This window comes from Sporothrix brasiliensis, assembly GCF_000820605.1.
Source record: "Sporothrix brasiliensis 5110 chromosome Unknown Cont17, whole genome shotgun sequence".
NCBI lineage: Eukaryota > Fungi > Ascomycota > Sordariomycetes > Ophiostomatales > Ophiostomataceae > Sporothrix > Sporothrix brasiliensis.
In genome coordinates, this window is record NW_024467136.1 from 953,636 (window position 1) to 970,588 (window position 16,953).

General features: G+C 56.4%; 7 protein-coding genes across 7 annotated transcripts; 5 read left to right on the forward strand and 2 right to left on the reverse strand.

The window, feature by feature from the left end:
* Nucleotides 1-842: 842 nt before the first annotated feature.
* SPBR_02311 (uncharacterized protein) lies at nucleotides 843-3,665 on the forward strand (the record flags this gene model as incomplete). Its single annotated transcript, XM_040760614.1, has 1 exon — nucleotides 843-3,665. The coding sequence occupies one exon, from the start codon at nucleotides 843-845 to the stop codon at nucleotides 3,663-3,665; it is 2,823 nt and encodes a 940-aa protein (XP_040620263.1).
* Nucleotides 3,666-4,655: 990 nt separating this feature from the next.
* Nucleotides 4,656-5,997, forward strand: SPBR_02835 (uncharacterized protein; the record flags this gene model as incomplete). Its single annotated transcript, XM_040761138.1, has 2 exons — nucleotides 4,656-4,752; nucleotides 4,967-5,997. The coding sequence occupies 2 exons, from the start codon at nucleotides 4,656-4,658 to the stop codon at nucleotides 5,995-5,997; spliced, it is 1,128 nt and encodes a 375-aa protein (XP_040620264.1).
* Nucleotides 5,998-6,315: 318 nt separating this feature from the next.
* On the reverse strand, nucleotides 6,316-7,862 carry SPBR_02735 (Postreplication repair E3 ubiquitin-protein ligase rad-18; the record flags this gene model as incomplete). The annotated part of the gene is made up of 2 exons (XM_040761038.1): nucleotides 6,316-7,016; nucleotides 7,304-7,862. 2 exons carry the CDS (start codon nucleotides 7,860-7,862, stop codon nucleotides 6,316-6,318), a joined length of 1,260 nt encoding a protein of 419 aa, XP_040620265.1.
* Nucleotides 7,863-8,304: 442 nt separating this feature from the next.
* SPBR_02616 (uncharacterized protein) lies at nucleotides 8,305-10,076 on the forward strand (the record flags this gene model as incomplete). Its single annotated transcript, XM_040760919.1, has 5 exons — nucleotides 8,305-8,358; nucleotides 8,569-8,764; nucleotides 8,836-8,903; nucleotides 8,984-9,857; nucleotides 9,916-10,076. The coding sequence occupies 5 exons, from the start codon at nucleotides 8,305-8,307 to the stop codon at nucleotides 10,074-10,076; spliced, it is 1,353 nt and encodes a 450-aa protein (XP_040620266.1).
* Nucleotides 10,077-10,705: 629 nt separating this feature from the next.
* SPBR_02608 (uncharacterized protein) lies at nucleotides 10,706-12,488 on the forward strand (the record flags this gene model as incomplete). The annotated part of the gene is made up of 3 exons (XM_040760911.1): nucleotides 10,706-10,833; nucleotides 10,920-12,334; nucleotides 12,394-12,488. 3 exons carry the CDS (start codon nucleotides 10,706-10,708, stop codon nucleotides 12,486-12,488), a joined length of 1,638 nt encoding a protein of 545 aa, XP_040620267.1.
* Nucleotides 12,489-12,763: 275 nt separating this feature from the next.
* Nucleotides 12,764-14,646, reverse strand: SPBR_02563 (uridine kinase; the record flags this gene model as incomplete). The annotated part of the gene is made up of 9 exons (XM_040760866.1): nucleotides 12,764-13,247; nucleotides 13,308-13,539; nucleotides 13,597-13,666; nucleotides 13,725-13,810; nucleotides 13,893-13,935; nucleotides 14,001-14,145; nucleotides 14,213-14,262; nucleotides 14,328-14,405; nucleotides 14,482-14,646. 9 exons carry the CDS (start codon nucleotides 14,644-14,646, stop codon nucleotides 12,764-12,766), a joined length of 1,353 nt encoding a protein of 450 aa, XP_040620268.1.
* Nucleotides 14,647-15,593: 947 nt separating this feature from the next.
* Nucleotides 15,594-16,768, forward strand: SPBR_02933 (CTLH domain-containing protein; the record flags this gene model as incomplete). The annotated part of the gene is made up of 3 exons (XM_040761236.1): nucleotides 15,594-15,637; nucleotides 15,875-16,070; nucleotides 16,352-16,768. The coding sequence occupies 3 exons, from the start codon at nucleotides 15,594-15,596 to the stop codon at nucleotides 16,766-16,768; spliced, it is 657 nt and encodes a 218-aa protein (XP_040620269.1).
* Nucleotides 16,769-16,953: the final 185 nt, after the last annotated feature.

Here is a 16,953-nt window from a genome sequence, read left to right on the forward strand (position 1 = left end):
CTGGAGACAAAAGGAAATAAAACGGTATAGAGGACAGGACAACGGCAGAAACGTAAACACAAACAAAGCAAGCAACGATGATAGACGACGCCATGATTCATGAGTAGACACAGTACCAGTACAATTTCGTAGACATATCAAATAGATGGAAAATAAAATATAAAAACTTGACAGAAAACACTCGCGGAAAACGTGAAAAGTAAACAAAAGAATCAAGTTTATGTGGGAAGCTCGAAAGCTCTGCGACGCAATGAAGCTTGGGGCACTAAAAGCTGCCACCAGGCGCTAAAGACGCTGTATTTGGGCAGGCTGGCAGGCTAGGGAGCATTCACTATCCGACTACACATAATTACATTGTGTTACTTGCTCGCCCCACATCTACACGTGACGCTATCGATAACGCTCAGGGTACGCTGGGCAGGGACCATCGGAGTCTCTGAGATTCATCACGATCCTGGACGGCGAACAGGGACCTTTCTGCACGACACCCTCACGCCGTACAACCACACCAGCCGACCTGTTCCCATTGCCGCCATTTGACATCACTCGTCTATACTTAGACCGATCATCTTCTTCGTCGTCCCTTACAGCCTGGCCTCGCTTCACCCCTGCCAATCCGTCGTCCAATCCGACGTTATTCTTCATCGCCCCCTACGACGTCAGCCCCTACGCACGAGCCAGGAATCCACGGCAGCACTGGCTCCTACCGTCCTCGATACCGCCTTGATACCCGCATCCTCGCTCTCCGGCCCCGTCTCCCTCCACTCATGCCGCCTTCCGACAATGTCCCTCCACTATCCGAGTCGATACAGTCGCTGCCCCCCGCAGCTTCCTCCCTAAGAATGCCCAAAATTCGCCAGACGTCCATGGGTCCGCTGGGTCACGCCGGTGCCGGCGGCAGCGATCTTCCCATACGCGCCCGGCCGTTGCCACTGTCTCAGTCCGAAGCCAGCTTGCCCGTCCGCCGCAGCACGCCCAACTCCGCTGCCGCCTCGCTCTATGCCTCGACCTTGACGCCGCCCGAATCGCGGTCTATGTCGCCCGTCGGTGGCGTCCGCGCCGGATCTCCCGCCGGCCGCACACTGTCCATGACGTCAAATGCGAGCATCGCCACCACCGCCTCGGCCTCCTCTGCCACCACCATCACTGCCCCCTCTTCGCAACGCCCATCGTCCTCTTCCTCGGCCGCCGCCGCCGCCACGCCCGGCGCCGCCTACGCGCGCTCCCTCCTCGACCTACCCGCCGCCGAGAACCCGGGCGACCCGCTCAACCTTGTCCTCAAGGCCTTTGTCCCCCACGTCGCTGTCTACTCGTCTAGCGACACCGACGCGCTCGCCCGCGAAAAGGGCTTCCCCAACGGCCTCTGGGAGCTGCTGCGGCCCTTTGGCGAGCGTGTCGCGGGCCGCGTGCATGTGCGCGACAGCAACGGCGCGCCGCGGCCCTGGGACGACTTTTCTGTGCGCTTCACCAAGTTTGGCGACAACATCGAGGCACCCGAGTCGGCCCAGGGCATCATTCAGCCGCCGACGAGCCCGCCGCCCCAGCTGGTCAACGACAAGCGCTTTCTCCGCCGCCAGCGCGGGAGCAGCAGCGTGAGCCATACTAGCCATGCCAGCAGTAGTGCCAATGGTGGGCGCAGCCGGGCGGGCACCGCCGACGCGCGGAGCAATGCGACTGCTGCGCGCATCCCGATTGTCGAAGCCATCGTCGACAAACACCTCACCTACGCAGAGAGTGCCTTTTCCGGCCTGCCGCCACCACCGCCCACACCCGGCCAGGGCCCGCCACCACCACAGCAGCAGCAGCAGCAGCAGCAACAGCAGTACGACGTTGATGGAACATCTCCCTACTACGCGCTGTACCTCCGCCGCATGCTGTCGGGCCTGCCTGTCGCCTGCCACGAGACGTTTGCGCACCCCGTGGCCTGCGTCATTGCCATCAGCTCGCGCAACCCGGCCCCCATCCAGACCTTCCAGGAGCTGTACCGCGACATCAGCCAGGGCGACCGCCGGCTGCCGCCGTGGGTCGACGGCGACTTTTTACGATACTATGTGCTCGTGCACGACGAGGAGAACGGCGACATTGTGCAGTCCATGGCGCTCTTTGAGAAAATGAAGCGCAGCCTGGGCCTGCACTGCCACCTGCTGCGCCTGCGCAGCACCCAGAGCGCCGAAACAGACGACGACAGTCTGCTGCTGCCGCGCAGCGACTGGATGACGGCCGTCGAAGAGTACGCCGACCTCGTACGCAGCGAAGCCTTTGACGAAGGCGATGTAGCAGCGAGTGAAGCGGAGGGCGGCGAGGACGAGCAGGCAGGCGGTAGCGCGGCAGCAGACAACGACATTGTCGACGACCCGACCACGCGGTACATTTTCGAGTCCGACGCCACGGCCATCCGCACCTTTGTGCGCGAAATGGTCACCCAGTCCATCCTGCCCACGATGGAGCGCAGCGTGTCCCTGTGGAACGACCAGGTCGCGTCCAAGCGCAAGGGCCTGAGCGGCCGCTTCATGAGCCTGTCGAAACGCTGGGCCGGCTTCGGCAGCAGCAACAACAGCAACAGCAGCAACGGCGGCGGCCGCGGCGACAGCGGCTCGTCCAACTACGACGCCGCGCGCGGCTACTACGGCGCCGAGGCCAGCGAGGCCATCCTGCGCAAGCTCGCCGACTACGCCTTTATGCTGCGCGACTGGAAACTCGCCATGTCCACCTACGACATTCTGCGCACCGACTACACCAACGACAAGGCCTGGAAGTACCACGCCGCCGCCAACGAGATGTGCGCCCTGTCGCTGCTCATCATGCCGCCCAGCCTGTCCTCCCGCACCAAGCTCGACTCCATCAGCAGCATGCTCGAGCAGGCCTTTTACTCGTACCACACCCGCTGCGGCAGCGCCTACGGCGCCACCCGTGTTGTGGCTCTGTCCCTGGAGCTGCAGCGCCTGCGCGGCGGCGCCTTCGTCGACGAGGCCGTGCGCTGGGGCATGCGGCTGCTGGACGCCCGCCTCGTCGGCCACGTCGGCGACCCGCTTCTGCGGGAGCGCATGGCCGTCTGCTGCGCCACGCGCGCCGGCCGCGGCTCTCTGGGCTGGGGCACCTGGCGCCGCAAGTCGGCCTTTTGGAGCGTCCTGGCCGCCGAGGCCTGGGTCGCCCAGGCCAAGTACATCCAGGCCCAGCGCTGCCTCAACGAGGCCCGCCGCATGTACTCCATGCTGCAGAGCGACGACGGCATCAACGGCTTTGCCCGTGCCCGCGACTATATGGCCGGCCTGCAGCAGCAGCTCAAGCACGGCCTGCTGGTCGCCGGTGAGGCTGCGGCCGCTGCGGTCGCGGAGCATGCAACGGAGGCGGGTGCAGACGTCGACCTGGCCGCATCCACAACCACCGTCGCCTCGGCGAGCTCAGCAGCAGGCGGCGGCGAACCGGCTGATATGGCAGCAGCAGACCCCGAGACAGAAGTCGACGTCGAAGAGGTGCAGCTCGCCGCGGACGAGACCAGTCTCAAGAACGCCCGGCGACGCTCCCGCCGTGACAGCCTGCTGGGCGGTAGTGGCGCAGGACAGGCAGGGCTGGAGTCGGCACCACTACGGACGAGACGACTGTCGGCCGCGGCCGAGCACGAGGACGATGTCGGCCAGGACGAGTCCGGATTTGGACAAGTGTAAGGAAAGAAACGAGTGGCGAGAAGCGGGAGTAGGAGTGTGCACAGACACGAATAACGCGATTTTTGTTACACACTACACAGTGAGAGAGCATGGGACCTGGCGTTCGTCTTACCATTTGCCTTGCTGTTTCCCTAGATATCATGATCTGCCATGAAAATAATAGATTCAATATGCCTCGTGACGTATCAACTTTTATTACTATGAGTTTACTGAAAATCTGGTTGAGCCCTGTGACGTAAAACTTCTCACAAAGAACAAGATAGTGAATGGGAACGAGACAAATCGTTGCACAACTCCGTCGAGTGAGAAAAAACATGTCCAATAGGAACAGCCACATTTGACTGCGGGTGAGTGGGAAAGCTCGTCCGTACTCCCGCCCCATTTGCATCTTTATCTATGCTCGAATATTGAACCAATGATTGTCTATTTCCGCCAATGCAGCTACAGATCTCATCTTATCTCTTATATCTTCTTTAAGCTCACGGCAAAGAGGAAGCTGCAAGAAGGAGCCATTTCCGCGGCCGAGATAACATCCACTGATTGCTTTTGGCGTTAGGTGACACCGAGGCCGCTGAAAGGTGTTCTTTTTGGCTGCATACTGGATATGGAATTCCGCCACACTGACACAGCATCTAAGCCTATTGGCAAGATAAGCTGAGCCAGCCTTTCCACACCTTTGAGTATACACTTGCTTTGTGAGTGGCTTCAACGTGGCTAGCGTTCTTTCCAGTCGTTGATCGGGTCGACCGTTCTTGCTCGTTCTGGATCCCGACTCGGCCGCCACCGATAAGCAACCGGCAAGAGCAACCGACGAGTCGAATGGACAGCGAAGGGTCTGGAAAGAGCTATAAGTAGCTTCCTCGTCGCACCCTCTCGAGACATTTCCTAGCATCTTCTCAACGGCAAGCACAACTCTCAGACCTAGCCTATACCCAAGGGACTCTCACACCAACTCGAACTTACCATTGTCTCTCCACATCGACAGTCCCTATGTCTGCTATCCAGATCTCGGCCCTCAAGCCCGCTGAAGGCTCAAAAGTGAGGTTTGGTGCGGTCGTCTCCAACGTCGATATCGAGAACCTCACGAGTGAGTAGAATGTGGAGAGCGTGAAGAAGCACAGCTCTTCGTGTTAGAAAGAAAATTGCTTTCCATGCGTCTTGTCTGCTGGGCATCCATCGTCGGGCAACAGCTTGGGAGAATACCCGTGAAATCGGTAACCTCCCGGTAAGATATTTATTCTCCTATTTGGCACTGTCTGCAAAAGCATGATCGGCTGACACATGCTCTTCATTCCGTACAGACGCCGACTTTGACATCATCCGGGAAGCCCTGTTCAAGAACCAGGTGCTTGTCTTTCCCAACCAAGGCCATGTTTCGCCCAAGAAGCAGTTCGAGCTCACCCAGCGCTTCGATCCGGCTGGCGAATCGTATGGACACGGCAAGACGCTTGATGCCAAAAGATCCGTCCTGCACCCGGACCTCAAGACCATCCCGCACCAGCCGCAGGTCCAGGTCATTGGCAACGGCCTCGTGCCCGAGTACGAGGGCCTGACCAACATCCAGCTGCGCCACCCGCACCACCGGACCTTCCATGCCTCCGTCATCCCCGACGAGGAGGATCTGGACTGCACCCGCTTCTATCGCTGGCATATTGACGCAGCTCTCTACGGCATGGCCCCACCCGTTGCCACGACGCTACTCGCCGTCAAAGTCCCCAGCGGTCGTCGCCAGACCTGCCGCTACGACGATGGCACGGGCGACGTGCTCGACGTGCCCCTGGGTACCACAGCCTTTGCCTCGGGCGAGACCATGTTTGAGCTGCTGAGCCCCGAGGACCAAGAGTTTGCCCGCACCACCCGTGTCGAGTACGCCGCCCATCCCTACATCTGGATGAGCGGCGCCAAGTCGCGCTCCAACGGCCTGGGAATGGTGTCCGAGGGCAAGGAGCTGACGGAGGCGGAGCTGCCACCCATTGAGCAGGACAAGATCCAGATCCTGCCCATGTGCTGGCGCAACCCGGTGACGGGCAAGCTCGCCCTGCAGGTGCACCCCAGCGCCGTACGCCGCCTGCACCTGGCCAACGGCACCGTCATTGACGACCTCGCCGAGGTCCGCGAGACGATCCACCGACTGCAGCGCCCAGGCATTGCACCGGAACTCATCTACCCGCACGACTGGCAGGAGGGTGACTTTGTGCTGTTTCACAACCGTGGCCTGATCCACTCAGTTGTGGGCGCGTTTGCACCGGAGGAGGTGCGCCTCTTCCGCCAGTGCAACATTGCCGCCAGTCACCTGCCCGAGGGTCCGGCAACTATTGTTGCAGCTGCCTAGAGGACGGTGTTTGTCGAGGAATCTTTTGTCTTTGGCCCTGCTCTCGATCGTTTAGCGTCGGCGCATTTTTGTTTTCTGCTGATGGGCTACTAAGTTTGCCTTTTTATGGAATTGTTCTCTATACCTTTTGTTTCATAGTCATAGATGTTTACACATAGATGGAAATTATAGAAGTATTCTTGCTCGACTCCCTTTTATAATACCAGTGTCGTGCATGCACATAACGTATGGTTGAATTTCATCGCTGTCATAAATTCTTTCCAAGACATCCTATCCAATATCAAAATCCCAAGGCTTGTTGCATAATTACCAGGCCATTTAAAGTTCAATTGCTGTACTGTCATCAGTCGGCCCATTATCTCTTGGTGCTTGTGCATCTGACCCGTCCAGCTCTGCTTGCTTTCCTGGTTGTATTGATGACACAACGTTACTCCCTGCGTTTGTATCAACAGTACTAAGAACACCAGAAGTTTGCTGTTCCTCGCGCGGTGGTGTCTCCGCAATTATTTGCTCCGAGGCCGCTTCGGGCCCGGCCTCTTTCATTTCTACCTTGTCTTCTTTCTCGTCCGCGTTTGCCTGCGATTTTAATCGGGATTTTCGTGCGTTGGCAATCAAGTCCTGGAAGGACGTGCTGTGTTTTGCCGACCAGGCGGCCCCATCAAATTCCTTGTCCTTAATCTGGGCCGCCTGCTGGGTGGCAGCCGCGACAGTCCGTGACGTCAGGGTCGCACCGCGGCCACCTAGCATGCTACCGGTGAGGCCACCACCCGCGCCGCCTCCGCCGACCGTGCGCTCCCAAATGTCCATGTCGTGCAAAAGGTCTGCCTTGCGCTTCGGCCGCGCCGAATCGCAGTTGGCGTTCCAGATGGTCGTCCACTCCTTGTGCCGGCGCTCCAGCAGCTGGCGGGAGCCCGACGTCGCGAGACCCAGAGCTGCCATTTTCTTGCGCAGAGCGCCGTCGTTGAGCAGCGAGTAGCTGACGGACGGCAAACGTTCTGGTGGTGGTGCAGGCGCAGAGACTGCGGAGAAAGGATGAAAGGAGGAGGACGACGAGGACGACGAGGCGTCTCGTTGTCGTATACTCGAATACGAAGAAGGTTGTTTGGAGAATGTAGACGGTTTTGGCTTTTGCGGCGAGCTGCCGCAGGACGAGTCGAGGTGGCCGTTGATCAGTGTCATCTTCATGCGCCGTTGACAAATAGGGCAGGCAACAAGACCGTCGTCTAGAGAAGGCAAGGAAGACATTAGTAAAGATTGTGTGGCGTAGCAGAGAGACCCATTGCCAGATTCACGCAGGGCCACACACCTGGTTCATAGTCCATATCGTCACTGTCGCGGCTGTTGCTGTCGCTGTCCGGCACCTCCGCCTGCACCTCGTCCTGCGCAATGGTTGTTACAGCTTCGGCAGCCTTTGTCTTGCTTAACCGAGCTGATGTCCGCGTCCGTTTTGCCTGTGGCGTCTGCTGGCTGCCACTTGGCTGTGATGCTGTTGCCTCGTCCGTCACCTTCCGCTTTGTCTGTGGAGGTGTCGGCGACTTGGCACGTGGTAGCGGTTTCTGTGCCACTTCGAGCGTGGCCGGTCGTGCCTTGCAGAAAGCGTCAACGGCCTCACGCAGCGCCCAGTTCCCGCGCAGCTTGGACTCCTGGTCGGTCATACGGCACAGCGGACACTTGCCGTCGACCGACAGGCACCGCCGGATGCAGAGCGAGCAAAACGTGTGGTTGCAGGACGTTATCATGGGCGAATTGTAAAAGTCTTTGCACACATGGCAGCGCAGCGCCTGCTCAACGGGCATCAGACATGACAGCGTCGTCGTGAGCCAGTCGGTCGAGTCGGCGACGCCGCTGTTGTCGCGGGGATCCATCGAGGCGAATTGGGCAGGGGGACGACTGGCGCCTGGTTTTTGATCTGCGGAGGTTTCAAGGATTGAAGGCCATGCAGTCGGCCGAAAGGTAGATGATGTACAATGTCCCTGTTGCGCTCTCCGTCGTCAGGTTGAGAGGCTGAGGCTTGACGATATTCAACTGTTAACGCATAAAGTGGCGGGCGCGACGCGTCGGATTTGGCAAGCAGCCTGGTAGCCTCCCTGAAAAGAAAATTTGCAGGGGTCTTGCAGCCTGGTGTAGGCGCATTTCCAGTGAACGCCCGCCGCTTCCTCTGCAATAGCCACTTAAATTCACGTGACCACGCGACGCCAATTGCTTCGACGTGGAGGGGTGCATATCGCGACTCTTCCATCTGCACTCGACTGTAACGCACTCGTACCCAGGACACCATCAACGCCGCATTTACGTCGTATAGCAGCCATGGCGTCACCAAACGAATTTCTCGCCGAGGAGGTTCTTGTTGAGAAGAAAGTGGTAAGTACAGAACAACGTATCATGGCTGTTCCTAGCTGTATAAGAAACAAAGCTGACGCGCCAAGATCACATATCGCTACCTAAGCAGAGCTCTGAAGATTCACGTCAATGTTGCAAAGAAGTTTGTGAACGCCTATGATGCTGCCATATACGTCTGTTCAGAAGCTGACAAGTTATTTAAGAGCACTCTTTGACTTCCACGCAGCCCAGAACGCCAAAAAGGCCGGTTCCTTGCATGCGACCTACCTGCTCTATGGTGCAAAGTCTTTAGCCGATGCAAGCCATGCACGGAACGGTGGCCTTGGTGAAGAAGACATTGACATGGAGGACGACCTGCCGGACTACCTGCAGTCTGAGGCGGTCCCTACGAGCGTGATAACTCTCGTGGCCGAGGAGAACCTGGAGAGTATGGCCGTCTTTTCGGAAGTCGAACTCTAGCGGAGGTGTTCGTGCTAACGGCTCTTACTACCCAAGCAGGTGCACTTTCACAATACGAGTCGCTTCGCTCCATTCATGTGTACAGTTTGTCGCCTCAGCCGATGAGTGTACGTAGTCGCACTGCTTGCATTTCATCACGGTCGCCTCCTCAGCGATGCTACTGATGTCGTTATTGACATCGTCACAGGATCTTCAACTGCTCGCAGATACTACCCGCCAGCTTCGTGAACTTCGCGGGGCTGCGGCGCCAGAAGACTCTCCCAAGACGTTTGGTACAATCCCCAACTCCCACGTGAGGCGCCGCCAGCGTAAAGGCCAAGCACCCATTGCGGCTGCTGCTGCTGCATCTTCTGCGTCTACGCCCGCGGCCACACCATCTTCCGTATTTTCAAAGGCGTCCAAGACCGAAAATGCGCCCGGACCCAACTCCATCTGGAACAAGGTGAACGCCGCAAAGGACGATACGAAGCCGGACGCTGCGGCTTCCAAATCCGCAGCAGACAGCGCCACGCCCGAACCCAAAGATGCGAAGAAGCCCGTTGCCGCCGCTTCGTCTTCCGCGGCCGCTCCACCGGCTCTAAAGAGGGCGGGTTCGTCAGGTGGGCCTGGAGGCATCATGCAGGCGTTTGCCAAGGGTGCCAATGCCGCCAAGCCGAAGAAAAGGGAGACCGCGCCCGTCGCCAAGAAGCCTGCTGAGGAAGATACGTCGATGGCCATGTCTGACGACGGTGGTGATGACGACGACGACGAAGACATCATTCCCAAGGCGCAACAAGTTGTGGGTGGAAAATCCCGCCAGGAGCGGCAGGAAGAGCTGCGCAAGATGATGGAGGATGACGACGATGACGATGGCGACGATGCTGAAGGCGACAAGGACGAAGACGAGCGGGAGGACACGCCCATGGAAGATGTGGAGGACGACAAGCCCACCGAGGCGGCAGAGGCCCTCAAAGACGACGGCCCTGGCGAGGTCGTCACCGCTAGCTCGGGCGACGGACGTCGGCGCGGCAAGCGGCGCGTGGTGCGTAAGAAGATGATTGAAGATAAAGACGGCTACTTAGGTAAGTTTCCAATGCCGCGTTTGCTCCGGATCCACGCTGCTTTGCTAACATTTTCCAGTCACTATCCAAGAGCCCGGCTGGGAGTCGTTCTCTGAAGACGAGGTACCAGCCAAAGCGGCACCAGTCTCTTCCACTCCTTCTTCGTCTGCACCAAAAGCAAAGAAACCGGCGCCGAAGACCGGCCAGGGCAGCATCATGTCGTTCTTTGGAAAGAAGTAACAGAACAGGAGGAGACGTAAAAATGTAGGGTTGTACATTTTATTTGCACATTGTTGGGAACCTGGCTAATTAATCCTATGTAATGAATGCGATGCTTTGCTTTGATATTGGGCAAACACAGAAAGTAAACATGACTATCAATATGAGATGAACATGGAAACGAAACAATAGCCATGTGGCGGCGGTCACTGAAGGGATGATTTTGACAGGGGGCCGGTGTTTTCGGTAGTGGCCGCAGTTGCTCTTTAGGGCGGCCGGTAAGCTCCCTTGTCACACAATCAGTGATACTAGCTCGTTGTGACAACCAGTCTCTGTGACGGTGTAAGGGTAATTACAATACGCTTAACCGTTTTAGCAGTCTCCAGCGTCTTTAGGGTCAGCTAGCGCACGAGCACCGATGTTACAGTGAGCAGCCATATCACGAACCGCTCTTTCCTTTGTTGTGCGTCGGGCAGACGGACATTTTGCCGCTACCGACAACATCGATGGCTACTTCCTCACTCTTCTCTACCTTTTCGCTCCTCCTTCCTTCATTCTCCCGACACCGTTTCTCGGCACCTCCTCTCACTCTTTTTCTCTAACATTCAAAGGCTCCTCGATCGGCGGCCGTCTTCAATTCGATCCTCGCCATGGCGTCTCGATTCCTGGCTTCGATCGCACTGGCGCTGCTCGTGCAACAGTCGTCCGGCCAAATCGACCAGTCGGTCTTCGAACTCAATGCATGCCCCGACTACGTCCTCTACTCGACCTACCCACAGTAAGTTATTTCGAGCATCGGCTGTTTATTTGCGACTGCTATTGTCACTTTGTGTTCGCTGCAAAGCTAACCGTCGTTTTCTTCAGCCGGCCACTCACCAAGGGTCCCCTCGCCCTGCCATTCCAACGACCACACAAGAACTGCCGGACCTTTCACTCGGACGCCATCGAGTCCGTCATTAGCGATGTGACTTCACGCATGAAGGACGTCGACATGGCCCGTCTCTTTGAAAACACCTTCCCCTCGACCACAGACACCACAGTCAAGTTCCACACCAACGGCACCGACGGCAAGGTCTCCGAAGCGGTGCGGGCCAAGATCAAGGCAGCGTCGGGAGGCGCATACGACGATGGCAAGTGGGAGGGCGCCCAGTCCTTTGTCATCACCGGTGACATTATTGCCGAGTGGCTGCGCGACTCCACCAACCAGTTGTCGCCGTACCAGCCCCTGGCCAAGACCGACCCTGCTGTGTACAACCTCATCCTCGGCGCCATCAACACGCAGTCCGAATATGTGATTGAGAGCCCATACTGCAACGCCTTCCAGCCGCCGCCTATTTCTGGTCTGCGGCCCAGCCACAACGGCCAGGACGACAAGGTGCACCCGGCCTTTGAGCCGTCGTTCGTCTTTGAGTGCAAGTACGAGCTCGACAGCCTGGCACACTTTCTGGCCCTCGGCAACGACTTCCATGACCACACGGGCTCCACCGACTACCTGAACCGGCGCTGGTACCGGGCCCTGGCCACTGTGCTGCGTGTGCTCGACCAGCAGTCTCTGTCGACGTTTGATCCGGTGACGAACCACTACCGGCGCAACGAGTACACCTTCCAGCGCCAGACGGACACTGGCACGGAGACCCTGAACCTGGCCGGCATTGGCAACCCGCTCAACAACGGCACGGGCCTGATCCGCTCGGCATTCCGACCCAGCGACGATTCTACGATCCTAGGCTTCTTTATCCCGGCCAACGCCATGATGGCCGTCGAGCTGAAGCGCACGGCGGCTGTGCTGGCGAAAATTAAGGGCAAGGAGGCACTTGCCAAGGCAGTCGCTTCGTGGAGCCAGGAAATCACCAACGGCGTGTGGGAACATGGCGTCGTGAAACACCGCGAGTTCGGAGACGTTTTTGCGTACGAGGTCGACGGCTACGGTTCGCACATCATGATGGATGATGCCAACTACCCGTCTCTTCTGGCACTGCCGCTGATGGGCTTTCTTCCGGCGTCTGACCCGACGTACCAGAACACGCGGCGTATGCTGCTGAGTAAGCAGTCGAACCCGTACTACCTCAAGGGCCGCGACTTCAAGGGCATTGGCGGCCCGCACATTGGACTACAGAATGCCTGGCCCATGAGTCTGTTGATCCAGGCACAGACATCCGATGACGATGCTGAAATCCAGGAGTGTCTCAACATGGTCCTCAAGTCGGCCCCGTTGGGTCTGATCCACGAGAGCGTTGACGTCAACTACATCACCTCCTACACACGGAGTTGGTTTGCATGTAAGCAGTCTTTTTCATATTCATACAGTATGCACCAAAAACACTGACAACTGCGATAGGGGCCAACGGCGTGTTTGCCGAGACCATCCTGGACTTGGCCAAGCGGAAGCCGCACCTCATTTTCAAGGCGCCGGCCGAGGCATACGAGATTTAAATGATGGCATAACCAGCGTGTATTTTTAGTTTCTTGTCTTTTGCCTTGCGGCGTTTTTCTTCGTGATACACATGATATTCATGACGGCGTTCAGGTCACAGAGGCCACAGCACAGTAGTAGCCTACCCGAATGAATAAAACAGGAGGGTTTTGAAAAACAAACATTCAAAAAGAAGTTGGTGAGCTATTTGCAAGTGATGGTACCTTGGCTCGCGCTCTATGCAATGATGCACCTACAATAGAAAATCAAATCACAACAAGGGAAGGCTTCCGTCTCAGCACCGGAAGTACCGGCGCTCGATCCACCGCTCCTCGATATCCTCCACCAGGTGGCACACGACGACCGAGATCGCCGGGAAGCAGCTCGTCAGCCGCTGCAGGCCCATCCGCCCGGCGGAGTACGTCGCCAGCACGATGCGTTCCGGCGCCACGCCGTGGTCCAGCAGCACCTGCACCGCCATCAGCGCCGAGCCGCCCGACGACATCTGCGCGTCCAGCAGCAGCACTGTGGCGTGTGTGTCAATGTCGCGCGCCAGTTTCTGGTACCGCAGCTCTGGCTCGCCCGTGCGCACGTTTGTCTCGATCAGGATGTGGCCCAGTCGGCAGTCGGGGATGACGCGCTGTAGGCCCGTCTTGAGGGCCGAGCCGCCTCGCTCCAACACAACCGCACTAACAATACCATCGGACTTTAGGCCCTGGTAGGAGTTGCCCTGGGGCGTCTCGACGACGGCAGGTGCAAAGGTGGCATTGTTCAAGGCACTGGTGGTATGTTAGCGGACGTCCAATAGTAAAGGAACTGGTTCCCCCACAAATACGCACAGCTCGATGAGAAGGGCCGAGAGGCGATCAAAGTAAAAGATAAAGTCCTCACTGGCGGTCTCAACATCATGGATGATGGTGTTCATGCCTCGCAGCTGTGGCGTCGGAGGCAAAAACACAATCCGGTCTGACAGCGACGTCATCTTAGACTCCCGCTGCAGCCTTGTCAGGGTGGCCTGGTGCTCTTTTGATTTTTCGCGAAGCTTCTGCTGGATATACTGCACAACCGTGGCTTTTGTGTGTCAGATGGCGTCCCTACAGACATTTCAGTGGTATGGAATGCACATACTGATGGCAACCTTGTTCATGATGCCACGCGGCACAATGATGTCGGCAACCTTTCGTTGCGGGTCGACGTACTATAGACCGTCAGCTACAACACACTCATATACTTTCTGGCAGCACAGGTTAACTCACCTTGACAAAGTTGGGCTTCACAAACGCGAGCCACTGCTTGATGATGCCCTGGACATCACGGCCACGTTCGTTCACATCACGGATGACTGTCATCAGGACGGTTAGGAAGCTATTACACAACACACGTCACGTACACAACACGCCCGGGTTGGGATCTATCGTCCATACTGCGCCTTGAAAGACACACATCGGCGTCCTCGTCACAAAAGATCTTTCACATGGTCAGCCGCAATTTGCTCGTCGAAGTTAAAACTACATGGTAAACAAACAACGTACCTTCATGTCCATCATGTCCAGAATTCTCTGGTCATGCAGCGCCAAAATACCCTCGAGAATGATGACATGAGGCGAGTATATGGATGTTGTTCCCTTGAGGCGTTTGTGTTCGGTGAACGAGTATTGTGGGATCTCGGCTCGCCGTCTGTTGGTTCATAAGTACGTTCGTTCGACAAATAAAATGCAAACACCATGAAGGCAACGCAACTTACCCTGCTTTCAAGTCTTTGAGAACATGCAATAACGCGTCGAAGTCAATAGCCTTGATTCCTGTTAGATGTTTTATTTGACCACCAGTCCCAGGACTTCTTTGTATGACGAGCCTACCTCCGGCGAGTCAAAATCAAACTCGTTCAAAAATGCCTTGCGGGACGACTCAGGGTCCAGGCTCTTGTAAAATGAATCCTGTACAACTTTGTTAGATTTTTCAATTCTCGCAAAAAGTGGAAACCAAAACAAGACTCAATCGCTCGGTTCTTACCATCGACACAATCACCACCCATGGCAGGTTCAACTGGCTCACGATGCTCCTCGCAATACTCGACTTGCCAGAACCAGAGCTACCGGCAATGCCAATAATGCTGAGGTCAGACCATGGTGGAGCATAGCGAGCCTTGCTAACGATCGCCTTGGGTGTCGAGGTCATTGTGCACAGTCAAATGAGACGACTGCCTAGGCACGTGCGGTCTTGAGATTCAGAAACGGTTCAGAATCGACGGTCGCCAAGTGTCGATGTTTTGCTGACCACTCGTCTTAATTCCAGGTAAATAGAGCTCTGTGCTGGTGTCCTGTCTTATATTCACAGGACTTCATAAATGAAAATGCCTTTCAATATGAAGCGAGGTGACAGAAAGTGCATTCTCACGGAGGCAACGTCGAAGCCTCGTCGACTCTCATCTTTGCACTCGAACTCTGCCTTGAGCCGCTGCCACGCCCCGCAACGTCCACTAAAGATTAGCACCGACAGCACAGTGACCTGCCAGAGCTTTCTCGTGTGTTGATTGGCTGCTGTAGAGCTGACCCGCCCGCCCACTCAGCGCCGAAAGGAAAGAAGCGCCCCGCTTTTCTGCTCCTTCTGCCCTTTTCTTCCTTTTCTGCTGCTCTTGCCTGCGTTGCTATTTTTTCTCTCGTGCGTCGTCCACATCCGACCTATTTAACCTTCCAATTTTCTTCCCTCAACACAACTTCTTCCTCCTTTTGTCTTCTTTCTTCGCCCACCCCCCCAAAAAAGCAGTGCTCTGCCACTCCTCCCGGTCTTCCGCGTCGGTGACTCGAGGAACAAAGAGTGGTTTGACTAGGGGATCGCAATACCCGCCCACCAATGCACATTCCACGAGACTCGCACGCTTAACTGTCGCTGTCGAGCTCTCTTGCAGCCTTTGCTGCCTCTTCTCTCCATCGTCTACCTCGTCGTCCTCCCCAGTTTTGTCTCCACCGAAGAAATTTCTTCTCAGTTTCTCTCGTACCTCGCACCGACTCGAGATGGTACGCGTCTATCCCTCGCAGTCGTCACTAAGTCATCGTCCCGTCGCCGCCGCATCATGCTAACGTCCTCCGCAGGCGTCCACATCATCGACAGCTACACCAGCGAGGATGAGCTTCCAGAGCCGGGTCAACGCGGTGAAGACTCCTAAGAGGTGTGTATTAAGTACCTCTTCCAACACCTCATCCTACGCAACACCCCCCCCCCTCCCCTGGCAAAATGATGATGCAAAATATAATGGGAATCTCTCTGAGTAATTACTATGCGGAGTAACATATTACTTTGTCCAAGCGGTCTGATATTGCCAACGACACATTCTTTCACTGTCTACTCTCTTCGCGACGCGTCTCGCGCGGCTAGCTGGCTGAGCCTGTTGCTAACAATGTTACAGTGACATCAATGCGTTGATCCTAGACTACCTCACCATGGAGGGCTACCCTCAAGCCGCTGCAAACTTCTCCAAAGAGGCGAACTTACCACCGCAGCAGGACAAGTCGTTTGTCCACGCGAGGCAGCAGATCCGGAGTGCCATCCATAATGGCAAGATCGACGAGGCAATCACCCTTCTCAACCACTTCAACCCAGAGGTAAGCATTGGACAATCGTTTTACACGCCCGTCCTTTATAGTTGTCTTGTTCCCTCCGTCTCGCTATGATTATAAACCGTTTCATGCACCACTCATAGGCCTCGTGCCACTGATGAGTAACAAACCACACTGAAAATTATGAGCGACCGATATTGCAACCATGTTATTCATCTTTCCGAGCATTTACGCCTTCCTTCTCGGTAATCGTCCTTGGCTAACAGGTTGTTATTCAGATTCTGGATCAAGATCCGCCCCTTCACTTTGCTTTGCTGCGTCTACAGTTGGTCGAGCGCATTCGTCAGGCGAATAGCAGCGGCAACGACTTCGCACCGGTCGTGAAGTTTGCCCAGGACCAGCTCGCGCCTCGTGCGTCCACGAAGAAGGAATTCCTCGAGGACCTTGAGGAGACCATGGTCATGCTCTTCTTCACCCCAGACAAGATGCCGGCGGCACAGCAGAGGCTGTTGTCGCCAGATCTGCGTGAGGAGGTTGCCGACAAAGTCAACAAGGCCATCCTATTCCACCACAGCAAACGCCGTGAAGCCGCCATCCGCCAAATCGTCAGGATGCGCGCTTGGGCTGAGAACGTGGCCCGTGAGAAGAAGCTGGATGTGCCTGATATCATTGATCTTGGTCTGAACGCTACTGCAGACAACCGGTTCCACGACCACGAACACGAGGCTATGATCACCACGTAGTGGCCCTATACCCCTGGGTGTTTTTTTGTGTTTTTTTTTATTGTTTCTATGTTTGTCTTAGTATGTTTATATTGACTAGCTGTCAATATTCGGAGTTGTATCGGTTGGTTGTTTTGTCAACTTTCATCGGCGTTCACAATATCGGTTTGAGTAAGGGGTGTATTTTATCATGTATTGTGTTTTCG